The sequence below is a fragment of the Thalassophryne amazonica genome, chromosome 9 (genome assembly GCF_902500255.1).
Source record: "Thalassophryne amazonica chromosome 9, fThaAma1.1, whole genome shotgun sequence".
NCBI classification, from domain to species: domain Eukaryota; kingdom Metazoa; phylum Chordata; class Actinopteri; order Batrachoidiformes; family Batrachoididae; genus Thalassophryne; species Thalassophryne amazonica.
The window spans coordinates 84,433,714-84,452,905 of record NC_047111.1 but is presented as its reverse complement, the minus strand read 5'-3'; the positions used below and the strand labels follow the sequence as shown (position 1 = coordinate 84,452,905).

Below are 19,192 nucleotides of genomic sequence, written 5' to 3'. Positions count from 1 at the left end.
AAAAAAATCTGTAATTGTTAAAAGTGTTATTAAGGAACCTGCTAAATGCAGCGAGTGGGAAAAAGTAATGAGTGCCTTCAATGCCGTGTCATCTGAGGGTCAGACTCCAACACTGAAATAAGGCAGAAATGTTTGGCGTGAAAATAGATTTTAAAAAAGTCTCACCACAGGAACGTGACCAGTGACTGTCGCAGGAGACGGTCAGTGGTCAGTGTCTGTTATGGTGATGACAGAAATATTACATGGCATCATTGGTTGTGCGGTGCATAGAATGAGCAGCCAATTTCTGCAGTCGTGAAAGATCGGACTACAGCCTGTCCACCCCACACCCGATGATGGGGCATTCCCCTGTCGTGCAATCAATATAGAAATATCCTATCTTACATAAATAATATTGTTAGGCTATATTAATACATAGATTACATTTCATATTACAGAGTTAAACAGGACACAGTCAGTGTAATTACGATGTGTAAGTTAGGATTTTACACCTAAAACTGCTTCATTCATCCATCCATTTTCTATACCTACTTACTCCATTTAAGGGTCTGGGGGGAGAACCCTATCCTAGCAGTCATAGGGTGAGAGGCAGGGTGCAACCTGGACAGGACACCAGTCTGTCGCAGGGCTTAAAACTGCTCCAGATATGAAACATACAATCAATTAGTGAAAACCTTTGATGATTCTGGACCACTTGGACATTTTGTTCGCCTTCAAGAACTCGTGAATGTGGGAAGTTCTTTTAAATCACTCATACAGGCCACCTAAAAACAAATTTGTTTGTACAAGCTGTTCTTGCATGAGGCTCAATGTTTACATACTGTAAAACAACACAATTCTTACTGTACAAAACATTTTATTTTTATTATTACGTTTGTACATCTGTTCTAGTATTCAACACGGCTGCTTTAATTGTGTGGTATATTAAAGTGACGACTTTGACCTCTTTTACAATACAAGACTTGTTGAAATTAAGCTGAATTTTTGCAACCCTAGTCATATTATAGGAGCATACCAACATTTTTTTAACATGGGGTCTATTTTTAAAACTATTTTGGATTCAATGTATCACTCTGGAATAAAACGATTTTAATCAGTCCAGTGTTTAGTTTGAGCATTAAACCCATCACACGCTACAACTGCCCCACCGCCAGTCTGTCACAGAGGCAACACATGTAGACAGACAAACAGATTCACATGAAAATGCCACACAGGAAGGACCAGGTGGGAAGCGAACCCAGGACCTCCTTGCTGTGAAGCAGCAGTGCTCATACGAAATCACTAGCAAAGTTTCAATGTGACTCAGTTTGGTAAAAAGTGAACACTTCCTGTAAGGAAAATTACTGCCTTTCATATCTGTTGGGAGTGTATAAGGAACTCATTTGTGCTGCAAATTGGAATAAAGATGCATTGCACATATATCTACAAGAAGAATATGTTTTTCTGTAAAAAAAAAAAAAAGAACACACACACACACAACCCAGTAATAATATTATACAGACTATTAGTTTCATAATTTTTCTGTATGTATGTAGGGAAGTGTCTGTTTGGTCCTGATCCAGTCAACATCAGCAGAAAAAAAAAGACTGCACACTAATATTTAATATAAAAAAATATTGTCTTTTTCTTTAACATGAAACTGGAATTAATATACTACACTATGAAGGCAAAGCTGCTGTGGTGCAAACTAATGATTGTGTATTTTTAGACATACCAAGTTTTCTATGCCTTTGACTTTGGCACCACCAGTAGAACTACGGAGGAAGACATCAACTAGAATGAGAGTGCTGAGCCATGCCTTTAAAGTGTTTTAACAGCTACAGTTTGGCCCAAATATATTTGGACCCTGTCTGTTTGTGTCTGTCTATGAGATTTTAAGAGTAACACTCACATTATATCAAAAGCTGAACACAAATAATGAATATGAGAGTTTTAGTGTAATTACATCCAAATGAATGGTGTAGGCATTACGTGATTTTGTGTGTGTGTGTGTGGTTCCCCATTTTCTTAGGACCAAAGGTAATTCGATAATTAGCTGTTGAGGTGTTTAATAGCCAAGTGTGTCTTATTTTATTGTGATATCACAGATATGTCAGCAGGTATCCTTAAAAATCAGCAATTTGCACAAAAGAGCAGTGAGGGAAGCCACCAAGACTTTATGACAACTTTGAAGAAGTTAAAGCTGTCAGTCTGCGTAAGTTTGTACTTATTTGCTTTTAACTTTGATATTTTGTCCTCCGCAGCTAAAAGAACAAAAAACTTTGCCAATTTCCAAATATTTAATAGCCATAACTATACAGCGCCATCCAGTGGTGGCTGGATTTAAATATATGATATATATTAAAACACAAGAGACATGGCCACTGACCCTATTCCAGTGTTGAGGCCTGAGCAATGAAACTCCAATAAACAAAATATCTTCAAACCCTGTGAAGTGGCCAAGGTCAAGGACTCAGAAGACCCACAGCCACAGGAAGTGACATCACCAGCAATAGAACCCACGAGGATGATTTGAGTGTCTCTCTGACTGACGAGCAGATTTGGAGGATCCCTGTGAAGAAGAAGACTGTTAAGTTACTGTTTGTGACCCGTATGTACCCCAAATAAGAAGCTAAACTGACTGTGGTGCACGGCCATGCTGTTCTCCTTGAAGCTGCTGCCCTGGTAAACCCTGCAGCTGTAGGTGTACGGCTTCTCATCAGCCAGCGGGGCCCACGTGAGGCGGCACAGTGTGGGCGTGACCAGGCTGACATTAGCCCTCCTGCGGTCCTCGGTGGACACAAGGTTGACGACATTGGGGTAGGTGCTGCCCACCAGGCGGCTGTCCTGGCGATACTCACAGTAGGGGCCGGGGAGCTGGTTGGTGGGTGGGAACTCACAGTCCACCCTGACGTTCCGCTCCAGGTAGGTCAGACACGTGTACATCTGAGGCCCACGTGGGGTGAACAGAAACCCAGACACTGAGTTGACTGAAAGAGATTCAAAAGTAGCGTGAATACAGTATGTAAAAATGTAGATCCAACACAGAACATGTTGTACTTATCGAAACTGTTGGTCATCTGGCCAAATCCACACTCTCAGGTGTCAGTTCTGAAGTAACTTAAGGGTGGAAACAACCCAAACCAAACTAGTAGTAACCATGCTTGTGAAACAAGCCCCGACTTTAGCTTTAAGAAGAAAGTATAAATACAGTAAGTGACCTCTTAAAACAGTTAATTTTAACAAATCTGTAAAGTACTTTGTTAATTTTTCCATTTTTATACACATAACCAAAAACCTATTACTAATACTAGTAATATGTTGTTATATAATAACATGAAAATTCAGTAAGGTATGTCTTCTATAATACATTCCAATTCTAAGGTAGAACTCTATAGTGTATACTAAGGTATATCTAAATATCTAAAAAAAAAAAAAGAAGAAGAGTAGAATAGAGTAGAGTAGATCCACTTCGGTGCCTGGTCTTGAGAACCAGGGATGGTAGGTTGAAAAGCTTTTTTATCCCATGGGAACTCTCCCTACCCACCTAAGTAGCTCAAGAAAATGGACAGCATGTATACAAGTGATATTTACAAAATCAAGGTAATAAACAACATATACAAGAAATATAGTTACTACATAATGTTATAGGAGTTAGCTTCTAAAACCTAAATCTTCATACAGGAGAAGACTGTAGTATATGTATACCTAGTCTGTAGACTTGTAGTAAAATTAAATTATAGCTTGTAGGCTAAGATGTAAATATGGTTATTCTATTATAGAAACAGAAACTATGATGTAATATGTTTTAGGTATCTATCTAAAGTTCACACTGTTAGCTTACTATAGGAAGACAAAATACACACTCTGTATGCTATCTAATGGAAACCCCAAACAGATACCATCTGTTGATATCTATTAAAGAACCCATAAACTGAAGAACCATTAAAAATCTACACCATGTAAAATAAAAGTGTAAATCATGGAAAGTAAGCTAACTATAGCTAGATAAGCTTCAGTTAAATTAGCTGTTAATTAGCCAACCGTACCTAGCCAACAAGTTTAAACAAAGCCGGTGACTAGCGTATAAAGTACAGTAGTGTAGTTTAATGTAGCGGTTGCACTCTGCATTGTGTTGTTATGACTCCACCTATTCGCTCCCCTCGGGACGCAAACTCACGAGCTCCGGCATGGGAGTCGGACTCGCTAACCAGAAGGCTAAAACCCAGGGCACTGGCCTTGTGACCAGAGAATCCTTTTGAGCTATTGGGAGTGAGATTTACTAACTACATCTGCACAGTGACACCTGCTGGCCTCCGTTACATTAACTTTACAATAACGGTATTAACAAATACATGTTCATGTTGTGTGGGCCGCCAGAAGAGGAGGTACTGCTGGCCCACCACCAGAGGGCGCCCTGTCTGGAGTGCGGGCTCCAGGCACCAGAGGGCGCAGCCGCCTCACAGGAGCAGCCAGGGTGACAGCTGTCACGCATCACCTGCAACAGCTGTTACCAATCATCTGATCGGCAAGAGTATATCAGCAGGACGACGTCTCCACCTCTTTGCCGAGATATCATTCTACCTGGAAGGTAATATCCTCAGCTCACTGTGTAAACAGTCATCTTTTGTGATTTTGTGCGTTGTATAAACAGACTCCTTTTCCAACGAGAGGTGGAGGTAGTTTTCCTGCCGTACGGATTGCTGGGTGCGAACGCGCCCTCGGTTAACTGTTCTTTGTTCCTCGCCAGCAGTACCAGGTCCGACACGCGGAGGCAGTGGCCACCTGGGAGTTCGGGACTTGGCGGCTCCAGTATTCCCGGGGTCCTGTGGCGGAGGAAACCGTGTGGTTCCGGTTCTACTTTGGAGAGGCGTCTCCTATCTTCGAGCCTGCCCACACGACACCCTTGTGAATTGACTTTGTCCATTATTGTAATCAGTTGTGTTTGTTGTGCGTGTTTCACAACAGTAAAGCATTGTTATTTGACTTCCTCCATTGTCCGTTCATTTGCGCCCCCTGTTGTGGGTCTGTGTACTTACACTTTCCCAACAGTTCATTAACTTCCATCCATTTTCAATACCTGCTTACTCCAATTAAGGATCCTCAATAACCTTTGAGGGGTAATAACTAGTAAGCACCTTGCTTTGTTTGCACTGTCTAAATGCATTCAATTCCTTAACCAAAATGGCCTGGGGTACTTGTTACTGGCTGGTTCAGCCAATGACAATGTCTGCTCTTATGTTTTTTGTCTCTATTGTTTTGCTTCACTGTTGCTAGCTTGTTGGCTGGGCAGACATTCAATTCAGTTCATTTATGTACCACCAAATCACAACAAAGCTGCCAAAGGCACTTCACACAAGTAAGGTCTAACCCTTACCCCCCCCCCCCCCCCCCCCCCCCCCAACAAGGACATAGGCAACAGTGTTAAGGAAAAACTCCCTCTGGTGTTTTTGAGGAAGAAACCTCAAGCAGACCAGACTCACACGGGTAACCCACAGCTTAGGCCATTCTAACAGTTATAAAGTTTTTCTAAAAAAGTCTAACTATTGGGACACAGCAGAAGTCCATCACAGGTGCTACACCTCCTCTAGATAATCCTCTCAAATTGAGAGAACATGTCATCACCATAACTGCCCGTGAACTCGCTGGATCAACACCACCCACGTCCTCGCTAGCCATTGTTGACATGCTCTGTGAGATGCCGGAACTCTGCTGGCGCCGAAGTGCATTCTGGGAAGTGCAGGGGTCCGCCAGGAGGGTTTATGAGAAACGTTAAAGTACCGAATGCTGGACTTTTAAGGTAAGCCTTAGAATAGGACATTGCAATAGTCCAGTCTAGAAGAGACAAAAACATGTATCGAGATCACGCTTTAATATCATCATATGAAATATCAATTAAATCAATTTTATTTATATAGCGCCAAATCACAACAAACAGTTGCCCCAAGGCACCTTATATTGTAAGGCAAGGCCATACAATAATTATGGAAAAACCCCAACGGTCAAAACGACCCCCTGTGAGCAAGCACTTGGCAACAGTGGGAAGGAAAAACTCCCTTTTAACAGGAAGAAACCTCCAGCAGAACCAGGCTCAGGGAGGGGCAGTCTTCTGTTGGGACTGGTTGGGGCTGAGGGAGAGAACCAGGAAAAAGACATCATGGGAACCCCCCAGCAGTCTAAGTCTATAGCAGCATAACTAAGGGATGGTTCAGGGTCACCTGATCCAGCCCTAACTATAAGCTTTAGCAAAAAGGAAAGTTTTAAGCCTAATCTTAAAAGTAGAGAGGGTATCATGAGATATCATCGTAAATCATCATAAATATCATGAGAATATGCGCATTCGCATATAATAAACGGAGTGGCTATACGCCCAACCGTTGGTTCAATAAAGTAAATAAGACATTATATTTATTTGCCCAACGGTTGGGCGTGTAGCCTTTGCCTATAATAAAAGTAAACTATATCTGAGATTTTACTGTTATGTCTTTGCAAACTGTTGTGAAAAATTCGACCAGTCATCTTCTTTCCAGATACGTCTGACTTTGCACTGCCTCACCTAACCACAGCATCCACATTTCTCTTCTTTCAGCTACAGGCAACAGAAACCAAATGTGTTACAACCGTCCCCTGACTTCCCTATTCTCTGCTCGTCCAGTGACACACCAGCTGCAGGATTTGGTTTATTTGCTGTAAATGGCGCACAGCCTGTGTGCTTGTCGTACCAAAGAGGAGGCAGGATGCGGCGAACAGATGCGGCTCCATGGAGACTCTCCCCGTCAGATCGGTCACCTTCACAGAGTTTAACCCGGGACACCGCCAGAAAGTTCACTTTGCAGATTAAAGCCACACCTTAAAGCAGAAAGCACAAAGACATTTTAGAGAGGAGGCGCAGACAGAATGCAGATCTGCGCAATCATCCCTGTGTGTGTGTGTGTGTGTGTGTGTGTGTGTGTGTGTGTGTGTGTGTGTGTGTGTGTGTGTGTGTGTGTGTGTGTGTGTGTGTGTGTGTGTGTGTGTGTGTGTGTGTGCGTGCCGCAGGCGGACAACGCCTCTGCGGCGTCTCCACTGCACCAAAACCCCCCTCACTGGGTTTGCGCACATTTTGCTCTCTGCTGCTGCAGATCTGCGCCGACGACAAACGCGCAAGCAATAACAAAACGAAGTGTGCGTAATGATTTTTTTTTTTTTTTTTCCAAATCTTCGCACTGGACGCACGTTCCTACCTGATATCAGATTCCTGTCCGGACTCGGAGCCCAAAGCGGTTTATTGTGCGTCCACGCGCACCCACACGCTCCCACACACGTGCTGTTAGTGCTGCAAAATCCTTCAGCGCACTGTGACCCAGGACCAGGGGAGATCGGCTCGTTTGTGCATATGTTGGCTACAGAAAAGACAAAAAAAACAAAAAAAAAAAAACACCGACGGGACAAAAATCTGACAGGGAGGGACTTAAAAAAATCCCGTTTTGTCTGAAGAAAACTGTCTGTAAAAGTGATGCACTAACGGTTGCAAAACCATCATTTTGGCTTTTATATTTTTATTTTATTTATGTCATGTTGTAGAGATTAGTGGTATCATTTTCTATTTTTTTATATGCAAAATCTGTTTTTTAATTTGACGTCAGCACGATTAAGACATGTCATTTCTCAAAGGTTCACATATTTTTTTCTTGCCACTGCATATTAGTTTATACAATCACCGCCAGGGGGCATTTCATAGACGTACTAATGTTTTCCTTGGTTACCACAACAACCATCTAAAAACCCAGTGGCAAAGCAGGATTAAAGACCAACTGTCAACATCAAAGATCAGTGATACGGATTAAAGCTCAGAAGTCAAGATCACACATTACATCCTTGAACTTCCCCCAGGTGGCGACTGCTTCCTTGGTAACCATGACAGTCATCTAAAAGAGAAATGTCATTTATGAAAGGGAAATTTTAATTGCAAAATCTTGTGTCATTATGTGACTATTGAATATTAATACAAAACAAGAGCAATCTGTGATTTCTTCCTTCCACCAAGGGTTGACAAGGATTCAAAATAAAAGATATGTGAGTCACATCATGATCCAGACTTTACCTGGATCTGGATTCCACAGCACAATGCAGTAATTGCATACTGATCCAGAATGGTCCAACTGATCAAGATGTTGCAATCTGATATTTAATTCACAAGCTGAAACAAACTAGTGTCCTCCTGATATTGTGGTTTTACATTGTGATGTCGTATCTTTCTGCTGCAGAACCTGCACATTGATCCGGATCACTCCAAAGCCTATAGAAAGTGAAATCTTGATCCAGAATCTAGATCGCCTCCAAAATTTATTGGAGTCTCCCATGTCCTGATATCTATTTGTGGTGAAACTTTGGTCAAAATCCATGCAGTAGTTTTGGCATAATCCTGCTAACAGACAGACAAATAAATAAAGGGTGATGATTTTATTATGTCCTTGGCAAACGCTGTTGTGTGGGCCGCTGAAGAGGAGGTACTGCTGGCTCACCACCAGAGGGCGCCCTGCCTGAAGTGAGGGCTTCAAGGAATGGGCGCAGCCGCCTCCAGGGAGCAGCCAGGAGTGGTAGGTGCCACTCATCAACTTCATCAACCCCATAAAAGCCGGACAGCATCTCCACCTCGCTGCCGAGATATCGTCTTATCTTCTAGGTAAAATACTCAGCCGTTGTGGTGCCGAACGCACGTTACTCTCTCTCGTGTTTGTTGAACTGTTTGCAGGTGTCTTGCTCACTACTTTCAACTGGAGGCTGGGTTCGCGGATGGTGGAGGAGTGATGGATTTCACTTCTCACTCCGAACTTCAATAAGTAGGAAATTGACTCTGCATAAACTGTGTACTTATTTCAGAGGTGGAGATGTTTTTCCCACCCGATACAGGAGAGATCGTTTGCTGACTGTTTTACTGGGTGTGTACACACACACACTCACCATTAACTGTTTTTGCTTCCTGCCAGCAGTACCAGATCTGACAGCTGGAGACGGTGGCCACCTGGGGACTCGGGACTTGGTGGCTCCAGTATACTCCAGATCCACTGGCAGTGGAAATCGTGTGGGATCCGGCTCTTCTCTGGACAGACATCTTCTATCCTCGAGCCTGCCCGCACGTCACCTTTGTATATTTGACTGCATTCCAAAATCTGCAATTGTCTGTATTTCGTTGTGCACATTTCACAACAGTAAAGTGTTAAACTTTTGGCTCATCCATTGTGTAATCCAGCCTTTGGGGAAGTTTATTTGCTGGTTGGATTTTGGAGTGCCGCTCCTTGATGGTTGCTATGGTAACTGTGGGCGCACCTGATTTCTTTTGGATCTTTGCAATCAGCTCACCTGGAGTGTGAAGTGGTGGATACAAAAAGGGGTTTTGTAGCGTGAGGGGAGGACTTCACTTCATTCCACTTCACTTCACGGAGAGGAAAGGATTCGGTGGCGGAAGGCATGAAGAGCAGCTGGTGAGGAGAGCGACTGGATAACGGGAGTCGTGTTGACGTTGATGTTACTGGTTCCAGCTGAACGCTCGCGCCGGAGAAACGCCATAAACGTGGATTATCCGCAGCGGCAGGGGAGAACCCTGCCGTGTCTGTGAGTACGCTCTCATGTGTTTGTGAGGTGGTGCTTTTAAGTAGAAAGTTGGAGTTTCCCGCGAGGACAGAGTTGTGTGCTCGCTGGCCTGGCTGTGTGTGTGTGTGTGTGTGTGTGTGTGTGTGTGTGTGTGTGTGTGTGTGTGTGTGTGTGTGTGTGTGTGTGTGTGTGTAGGTGCACGGAAGGCGAGGTGACGGAGAGAGACGCCAGGAGGAGAGACGAGCGACGAGGGGCGTTACGTGCCACAGCCGGGGAGGAGCCTTCCCTCGGCTGAGAGAGTGCGTCGTGCCACGTCGGAGGAGAGGAGGACACGCCCCTAAGCTGATAGTGGGAAAACGTCCGCGGATTGGTGGATGTTTGGTCGGGTCCGGATTGGTTGTCTCTGCTCGTTGACTGTTCGGCTCTGCTGGAACTTTGTTTTTTTTTTTCTTTTAAGAATTGTATTTTAAGATTTCTCTTTTTTACTTTGTAAAATTGGTAATAAATTATTAATATAAGGTTTGCCTTGTTTGGTCACTCCAGCTCTATTTGACAATAACTAGTAAATTGGACATTTTATGCTTTAACTCATTATTCAAAACTTACAATAATACATAAACCTTGCTTACAATTGTCCATTCATTTATGCCCCCTGTTGTGGGTCCGTGTCACTACACTTTCCCAACAGGATATCTCGGCCAACGTCATGGATTCCGAGGGGCGTCAACCATCAGTTGAACAACCAATGGAAGAGCAGGTTGCACAGGCGCCAGCAGGAGATGTGGTAGGTGAGTTGCAGCAAATCCTCACCGCCTTCACTGCCCGGTTGGATTTAATGACCGAGCAGAACATCATACTCAATCGTAGGATGGAGGCTCTCTCCGCACAGGTGGAAGCGCGCGCACAGGGCGCGGGTGCAGCTCCTCCTCCTGCTGTCCTGGTGCCGAATATAGACATTCCAATGGTCGTTCAATGAACCCTCCCACCGTCCCCTGAAGCATACATAAGTCCCCCGGAGCCGTACGGAGGCTGTGTGGAGACGTGCGCAGACTTCTTGATGCAGCGTTCGGTCATGTACGCATCAGACTCCAGCCGGGTGGCTTATGTGATTAATTTGCTTCGAGGTGAGGCACGCGCCTGGGCTACGGCGCTCTGGGAGCAGAATTCATGGCTCCTAGCGACTTATACTGGGTTTGTGAGGGAGTTCAAACAGGTTTTTGATCATCCAAATAGAGGCGAGACCGCTTCAACAGTGCTACTGTCTATGAGACAGGGGCGTCGGAGTGCAGCCGAGTATACAGTCGACTTCCGCATTGCGGCTGCGAGGTCCGGCTGGAATGCTGCTGCACTCCGTGCCGCCTTCGTAAACGGACTGTCGTCGGTCCTAAAGGAGCACCTGGTGGCTAAGGACGAGCCACGGGACTTAGACGGGCTCATCGACCTGGTTATACGATTAGACAATCGGTTAGAAGAACGTCGGCGGGAGCAAGACGAAGGACGTGACCAGGCATGTGCCGTCCCTCTCCCTTCCAGGTCTGAAACGGTTCTGCCCTCCCCATGCTCCACAGCCTCAGCGCTCCGTGTGGTTACAGCTGACGATGCTATGGACACGAGCAGGGCTAAATTGAGAGCTTCCAATAGACAGAGGAGACTGGCCTGCGGGGAGTGTTTCATCTGAGGCTTGAGTGAGCATCTGCAGAAAAACTGCCCCAAGCGGTTAAACACCAACGCCCGCCCTTAGAATCTGGGCTAAGGGTGGGCCAAGAAATTCACATGGGACACACACGCATATCTGCACATCTCCCAGTTACGATCCTGAGTGGGGATCTAACCCTTCAAGCCCCAGCACTGGTGGACACGGGGTCGGAAGGGAATCTGCTGGATAGCAGATGGGCAAGGGAGGTAGGGCTCCGCCTAGTGGCGCTCCCTTCACCATTGAAGGTGCAGGCACTAGATGGCACCCTTCTTCATTTAATCACAAGACACACCCAGTAACTCTGGTAGTGTCTGGGAATCATCGGGAGGAGATAGAGTTTTATGTGACTCCTTCTACCTCCCACGTAATTTTGGGCTTCCCATGGATGATTAAACACAATCGCCGGATTGATTGGCCGTCTGGGGTTGTGGCTCAGTGGAGAGAAACCTGCCACCGGGAGTGTTTAGGATCCTTGGTTCCCCCCGGTTTGACTGCTAATGAGGAGGGTAAAGTCCCCCCAATCTGACGGCGGTGCCTGAGGAGTACCACGATCTTGCTGACGTCTTCAACAAAGATCTGGCACTCACTCTTCCACCACACTGTCCGTATGATTGCGCCATTGATTTGATCCCGGGCGTTGAGTATCTGTCCAGCAGGCTGTACAATCTCTCATGTCCAGAGCGCGAATCAATGGAAACCTACATCCGGGACTCATTAGCTGTCGGTCTGATCCGGAACTCCACCTCCCCGATGGGTGCTGGTTTCTTTTTTGTGGGCAAGAAAGACGGCGGACTCCGTCCATGCATTGATTACAGAGGGCTGAACGAGATTACGGTTCGCAACTGATACCCTTTGCCCCTGTTAGATTCAGTGTTCACGCCCCTGCATGGAGCCCAAATCTTCACCAAACTCGATCTTAGGAATGCGTATCACCTGGTTCGGATCTGGAAGGGAGACGAGTGGAAGACGGCATTTAACACCCCGTTAGGTCACTTTGAGTACCTGGTCATGCACGTTACTCTCTCTCGTGTTTGTTGAACTGTTTGCAGGTGTCTTGCTCGCTACTTTCAGCTGGAGGCTGGGTTCGCGGATGGTGGAGGAGTGACGGATTTCACTTCTCACTCCAAACTTCAATAAGTAGGAAATTGACTCTGCATAAACTGTGTACTCATTTCAGAGGTGGAGGTGTTTTTCCCATCCAATACAGGAGAGATTGTTTGCTGACTGTTTTACTGGGTGTGTACACATACACTCACCATTAACTGTTTTTGCTTCCTGCCAGCAGTACCAGATCTGTCAGTGGAGACGGTGGCCACTTGGGGACTCCGTCTCCAGTATACTCCAGATCCGCTGGCAGTGGAAATCGTGTGGGATCCGGCTCTTCTCTGGACAGACGTCTTCTATCCTCAAGCCTGCCCGCACGTCACCTTTGTATATTTGACTGCATTCCAAAATCTGCAATTGTCTGTATTTCGTTGTGCACATTTCACAACAGTAAAGTGTTAAACTTTTGGCTCATCCATTGTCTGTTCATTTACGCCCCCTGTTGTGGGTCCGTGACACTACACTTTCCCAACACTAAGGACTGTTTATTTTCCCTACACACACATCATAATAATAATATGCACTTTGGTTTCTATATACTAAAGAGACAGCACTGTATGTGTGTATATGTCATTCTCATGTCTAAATGGCACCTTGGAATTGGGACAAAATTGGCACATATATATTTTGACATACAGGGAGAGCTGTAGACTATTGAGCACTTTAGTAGTAGCAGCTGTGTCTTCTTGAGGCAGCTTTAGTTGCAATGTCACAATTCTCTGGAATCCAGGATAGGTGGTAGGTGATAGCTTTGTTAGTGAAGATGAAGTTTTCATTTCAGTCTCTGAATCAAACTCACCCTGTGTGTGGGGGGGGGGGGGGACTGGCTAATTAATAAGAATCTGCAACAGCCTCAGCAGCTACACAAGCAAGTTGTTTGGATTGTCTTTATTTTAAGATAAGATCATTTTGCACGTTAAAAGATGTCAGTTTGGCCCAAAACGGGTCGTCAGCTGGTCCTCACCTGTGCATGTTAGAAGCCAACATTTCAGAAATGAATATGCAGGGTTTTTTTTTTAAATGGTTACTTACAGATTTTTTTTTTTTTTTTTTTTGCAAAGGAGGAGCATGAGGGACTTATTTACAGAAATTATTTGGACCCACTAAATGACTGATATCATTAATTCTTTACCTGCTCTGCCAGTCACATGGAATCGTCATCATCATAGCAGTTAATATTCATAATAGCAACAATAGCAAACAGGAAATAGCTCACAAGTCCACCTTTCAAAATATCAGGTATGTACATAATATGCAAAATTAGCTTTTAATTGCAATTCAATTTCACAAAATTTGCATTTTTCCTATATATTAGCATGGGGCTGGAAATCTGACCTTGATCTCTGGCCTTGAACATTGATCAGCTCTAGCGTCACTAAAATACCTTATTAACATATATACTTAAACAACATATACTAATATTGGTGAATGTTATTGTGGCAATGTACGTATTTTGTTGCTAAACAACGCCACCCTGAGAGTTCCACCCAGGGACCTCTTTTAATTAAAGTAACCCAGCAGTAAGGCGCCTGGGTCTGTTTGCAAAAGGGAGACAGAGGTTCAAAAATACAAGTTGATTTATTAATTGCAATTTATTTTCTCTTCTTAAAAATAGTCTAAAATGTCAGACTATGTAAAAAGTATTTGATACAAATAATAAAATAAAACAAAACCATTAATGGAATAAAGGGAAAAAAAGAGAAGAATACAATAAATCAATAAAAAAGTACAAGGCACTAGTTCACCAGAAATGATCACAATTATGCCTTGTGCATAAAACAAACACATAAATCCGTGTGTTGCCAACATGTGAGCCTAAAGGCACAACAGGTGCCGCAGCACCACACAGTCCAATGCCAGGCACAGCAGTTGGTCTGATGCAGGACAAGCAGGACAAAACAAACAGAGCAAAGCTTTGTTTTTCTTCTGCAGGCCTCCTTGTCTTGTGCACCAGGATGAACTCCAAAAATCTCCTAAAATTTCCAATATAATTTCTTGTATTGTCTATTGTGTCTGTAGCATGACCCAAGCAGAGGGTTACCCCTTTGAGTCTGGTCTGCTTGAGGTTTCGTCCTTAAATCATCAGAGGGAGTTTTTCCTTATGCCTGTGTGCTTGCTCTAGGGGTTGGTAATTTTAGACCTTACTTGTGTGAAGTGGCTTGAGGCAACTTTGTTGTGATTTGGTGCTATATAAAAGAAAATAGATTGAAATAAATTGAAAGCAGCAGTGATTTCCTGCAGCGATTCAGTCTGCGAAGCCGCTACTCTCAGCTGCAATCCTACAATTCAAACAAATAAAACAATGAAAACTGTCGCCCTGAGGGTCACAGGTATCTTACCAAAAGGTGAACAAGAGAGACTACCACGAGGAACGACCACCATGCAGAGGGACACAAACTGCAACCATCCAATTTTTTTTTTTTTTTTTTTTTTGGGTGATTTTAGTGTTCGACCTTAAACTTTACCTTGACCCTTTTGTGTGCTGAAAGGTTTCTCCATGGGACTGCTACAGTAGTGTTCAAAATAATAGTAGTGCTATGTGACTAAAAAGATTAATCCAGGTTTTGAGTATATTTCTTATTGTTACATGGGAAACAAGGTACCAGTAGATTCAGTAGATTCTCACAAATCCAACAAGACCAAGCATTCATGATATGCACACTCTTAAGGCTATGAAATTGGGCTATTAGTAAAAAAAAAAAAAAAAGTAGAAAAGGGGGTGTTCACAATAATAGTAGTGTGGTATTCTGTCAGTGAGTTTGTCAATTTTGTGGAACAAACAGGTGTGAATCAGGTGTCCCCTGTTTAAGGATGAAGCCAGCACCTGTTGAACATGCTTTTCTCTTTGAAAGTCTGAGGAAAATGAGACGTTCAAGACATTGTTCAGAAGAACAGCGTAGTTTGATTAAAAAGTTGATTGGAGAGGGGAAAACTTATACGAGTACGCAGGTGCAAAAAATTATAGGCTGTTCATCTACAATGATCTCCAATGCTTTAAAATGGACAAAAAAAAAAAAAACAGACGCGTGGAAGAAAATGGAAAACAACCATCAAAATGGATAGAAGAATAACCAGAATGGCAAAGGTTCACCCATTGATCAGCTCCAGGATGATCAAAGACAGCCTGGAGTTACCTGTAAGTGCTGTGACAGTTCGAAGACGCCTGTGTGAAGCTAATTTATTTGCAAGAATCCCCCGCAAAGTCCCTCTGTTAAATAAAAGACATGTGCAGAAGAGGTTACAATTTGCCAAAGAACACATCAACTGGCCTAAAGAGAAATGGAGGAATATTTTGTGGACTGATGAGAGTAAAATTGTTCTTTTTGGGTCCAAGGGCCGCAGACAGTTTGTGAGACGACCCCCAAACTCTGAATTCAAGCCACAGTTCACAGTGAAGACAGTGAAGTATGGTGGTGCAAGCATCATGATATGGGCATGTTTCTCCTACTATGGTGTTGGGCCTATATATCGCATACCAGATATCATGGATCAGTTTGGATATGTCAAAATACTTGAAGAGGTCATGTTGCCTTATGCTGAAGAGGACATGCCCTTGAAATGGGTGTTTCAACAAGACAATGACCCCAAGCACACTAGTAAAATAGCAAAATCTTGGTTCCAAACCAACAAAATTAATGCCTCACAGATGTGAAGAAATCATGAAAAACTGTGGTTATACAACTAAATACTAGTTTGGTGATTCACAGTATTGCTAAAAAAGCAGTTTGAACATAATAGTTTTGAGTTTGTAGCGGCAACTGCAGATGCTACTATTACTGTGAACACCCCCTTTTCTACTTTTTTTTTTGTTTTACTAATAGCCCAATTTCATAGCCTTAAGAGTGTGCATATCATGAATGCTTGGTCTTGTTGGATTTATGAGAAGCTATTGAATCTACTGGTACCTTGTTTCCCATGTAACAATAAGAAATATACTCAAAACCTGGATTAATCTTTTTAGTCACGTAGCACTACTACGAGGTCTGCGAGAAAAATAACGTACCTTTTTATTTTTTTCAAAAACTATATGGATTTGAATCACGTGCGATTACATCAGCCAACCTTGAACCCGCGTGCGCATGCGTGAGTTTTTTCACGCCTGTTGGTTACGTCATTCGCCTGTGGGCAGGCTTTGAGTGAGGAGTGGTCCACCCCCCTCGTTGGAATTCCTTTGTCTGACTTCTTCCTGAGAGACTGGCGCTTTGCTTTATAAAAATTTTTTCAGAACCTGTGAGGCACATCGAAGTGGACACCATTCGAGAAATTCAGCTGGTTTTCGGTGAAAATTTTAACGGCTGATGAGAGATTATGGAGTCTTACTGTCGCTTTAAGGAGCGGGACGTCGCGCCGCGCTCTGAGGCGCCGTCGTCAGCCTGTTTCGAGCTGAAAACCTCCAAATTTAAGCCGCTGTTGACCCAGGACGTAGTGAGAGAACAGAGAAGTTTCAGAAGAGCTCGGGATCAGCAGTTTATCCGGACATTCCACTGTTAAAGGAGATTTTGTAATGAAAGATGTGCAGACGGATTGGCGCGTCATTAGGCAGCCGGCGCGGCACGCCGCCACAGGAAAAACACCTCCGTGTTGATAACCATTTGTAAAAACCAGGCGGCTTTTGATGGCTTTCAGTAGAGTGAGTATCTGAGAAACTGTTTAACAGCTGGACATGCTGCCGACGCGCCAATCCGTCCGCACGTCTTTCATTACAAAATCTCCTTTAACAGTGGAATGTTCGGATAAACTGCTGATCCCGACCTCTTCTGAAAGTTCTCTGTTCTCTCACGACGTCCTGGATCAATACAGGCTTAAATTTGGAGGTTTTCAGCTCGAAACAGGCTGACGATGGCGCCTCTGAGCGCGGCGCGGCGTCCCGCTGCATGGGAAGTCCTTAAAGCGACAGTAAGACTCCATAATCTCTCATCAGCCATTAAAATTTTCACCGAAAACCAGCTGAATTTCTTGAATGGTGTCCACTTCGATCTGCCTCACAGGTTCTGAAAAAATTTTGATAAAGCAAAGCACCAGTCTCTCAGGAAGAAGTCAGACAAAGGAATTCCGACAAGGAGGGTGGACCACTCCTCACTCAAAGCCTGCCCACAGGTGAATGATGTAATCGACAGGCGTGAAAAAACTCTCGCATGCCCACGAGGGTTCAAGCTTGTCTGATGTAATCACACGTGATTCAAATCCATATAGTTTTTGAAAAAAATAAAAAGGTCCGATACTTTTCTCACAGACCTCGTATTATTCTGAACACTGCTGTATATGTGAACTTACAAGAGTCTGCAATGATGATTTGCACATTTTTTCACACCCTTAAAAAATCTAAATTTTACATGTTTTTTCATCATGACATCACCAAATGACTCCATACCTTAAAACCTTTGAATCAAATCACACTCTAATTGTATCCCAATATGACCATAATAAGAACTTTATATGTACTTTCTGAACACAGCAGCCATGTTACTCTGTATACAGCGTAACATCCTCAGTGGTACTTGAATGGGAGAGTGCTTGGAAACACCAAGGACTATGCCTGCCTCTCCACGTAGAAAATGAATCATGTCAGAAATGTTGTATGGCGCAAATCCTCTGCCAAACCTCAGTGTGAATCTGTACTGATGCTGAGCAACTAGGCGCAGCTGAATGATGAACAGTGTTAAAATAAAACCATTTCCGCTGTTAAACAGTTGATCTGACTCTGTGTATCCAGTGACTCAGTGGCTCATCATGTTTGCATCTTCAACATTCACAATGACCACAACATAAAACAAAGACCGACAGGTCTGTGAAGTTGCTTGTAAAGTCTTGGAGCTAATTGCACAGTCTTCTGGGCACTGGCGACATGCATGCCTTTTAATTGAAACCATCAGAGGGCGCTGCAGAAATGGTAACATAGTCCTTGTGCAAAAATAAAGCATCAGATCTTATGGTCTTGCTTTTTTGATGGCTAAAATAATTTTCTCTTCCAACATTGCCATGCTTGTGTGACAGTTAAATTGAGATGATGACGAAGTAACCTGAGGAGCCTCTTCAGCCACAGACTGCTCCTTCCCAAGTGCAGGACCAACAGACTGAAGAACTCCTTTGTCCCTCAGGCCATCAGACTGTACAATTCCTCACACGGGAAGGTGAGGAACAGTAAACCAGAAGTGATCAGGATGTCTGGAATTTGTTTATATTTGCAAATTGTGCTTTTGTTTGGTTTTTACTTTCACTTTTGATACTCTGTGTGCTTCTTACCCTGTGTGCTGCTATACAGTGCTGCTGGAACCTTAATTTCCCAAGGGAGTCTTGCCAAGGTATCAATAAAATTCAATCTAATCTAATCTAATCTAAGAAGCTGTCAGTCAATCTTCACCTGATGTTTCAGTTAGGAAATCAACTGCTCCTTCACTGCCTCCTTACAATTAATGTGCTTGGACCCAGAGCCTCCTTTTAGAGGTTGGCCTTACAAAGATGAGTCAGATTTTTCAGATGAGCTGGTGCTACGGAAAATGGGAGCACTGTAAGACTGGCGACAGTGAGAAACTGCCAATGAAAATACAGGATGTTGACATGGTATAAGTTATAGAATTACAATCCCAGGGGGGAGGGAGGGAGTAATCTTAATTATCTAATGTTAGGTAAGTTGGATGCTGGCTTTAGCTAGCTAACAACAGTTTAAGTATAACTTCAGGCAAAAGATAGTAACTAGCTAACATTAGCATTCCTCCATAGCCATTTGATACAGTCGACTTCAGGACTTCTGAAGCGAAGGAAGGAAAGTGTATGAAACAATGTGGGCAGTTACTTTTTCTCAATTAAGGTCGTCAATCAACCTCAACACTCAGCATCCCT

The 19,192-nt window shown here is 43.7% G+C and overlaps 1 protein-coding gene across 2 annotated transcripts; it reads right to left on the bottom strand.

Annotated features, from left to right (window-relative positions):
* Positions 1–2,228: 2,228 nt before the first annotated feature.
* si:ch211-215c18.3 lies at positions 2,229–7,272 on the bottom strand. 2 transcript variants are annotated; one of them, XM_034178600.1, is made up of 4 exons: positions 7,203–7,272; positions 6,702–6,830; positions 2,622–2,969; positions 2,229–2,551 (listed from the first exon to the last, which is right to left on the bottom strand). In XM_034178600.1, the coding sequence occupies exons 2-4, from the start codon at positions 6,739–6,741 to the stop codon at positions 2,445–2,447; spliced, it is 495 nt and encodes a 164-aa protein (XP_034034491.1). In that variant the 5' UTR covers positions 6,742–6,830; positions 7,203–7,272; the 3' UTR covers positions 2,229–2,444. The 2 variants fall into 2 exon arrangements, with proteins under 2 accessions (XP_034034491.1, XP_034034492.1); XM_034178601.1 differs by lacking the exon at positions 7,203–7,272 and having other exon boundaries at positions 2,622–2,925; positions 6,702–6,911.
* Positions 7,273–19,192: the final 11,920 nt, after the last annotated feature.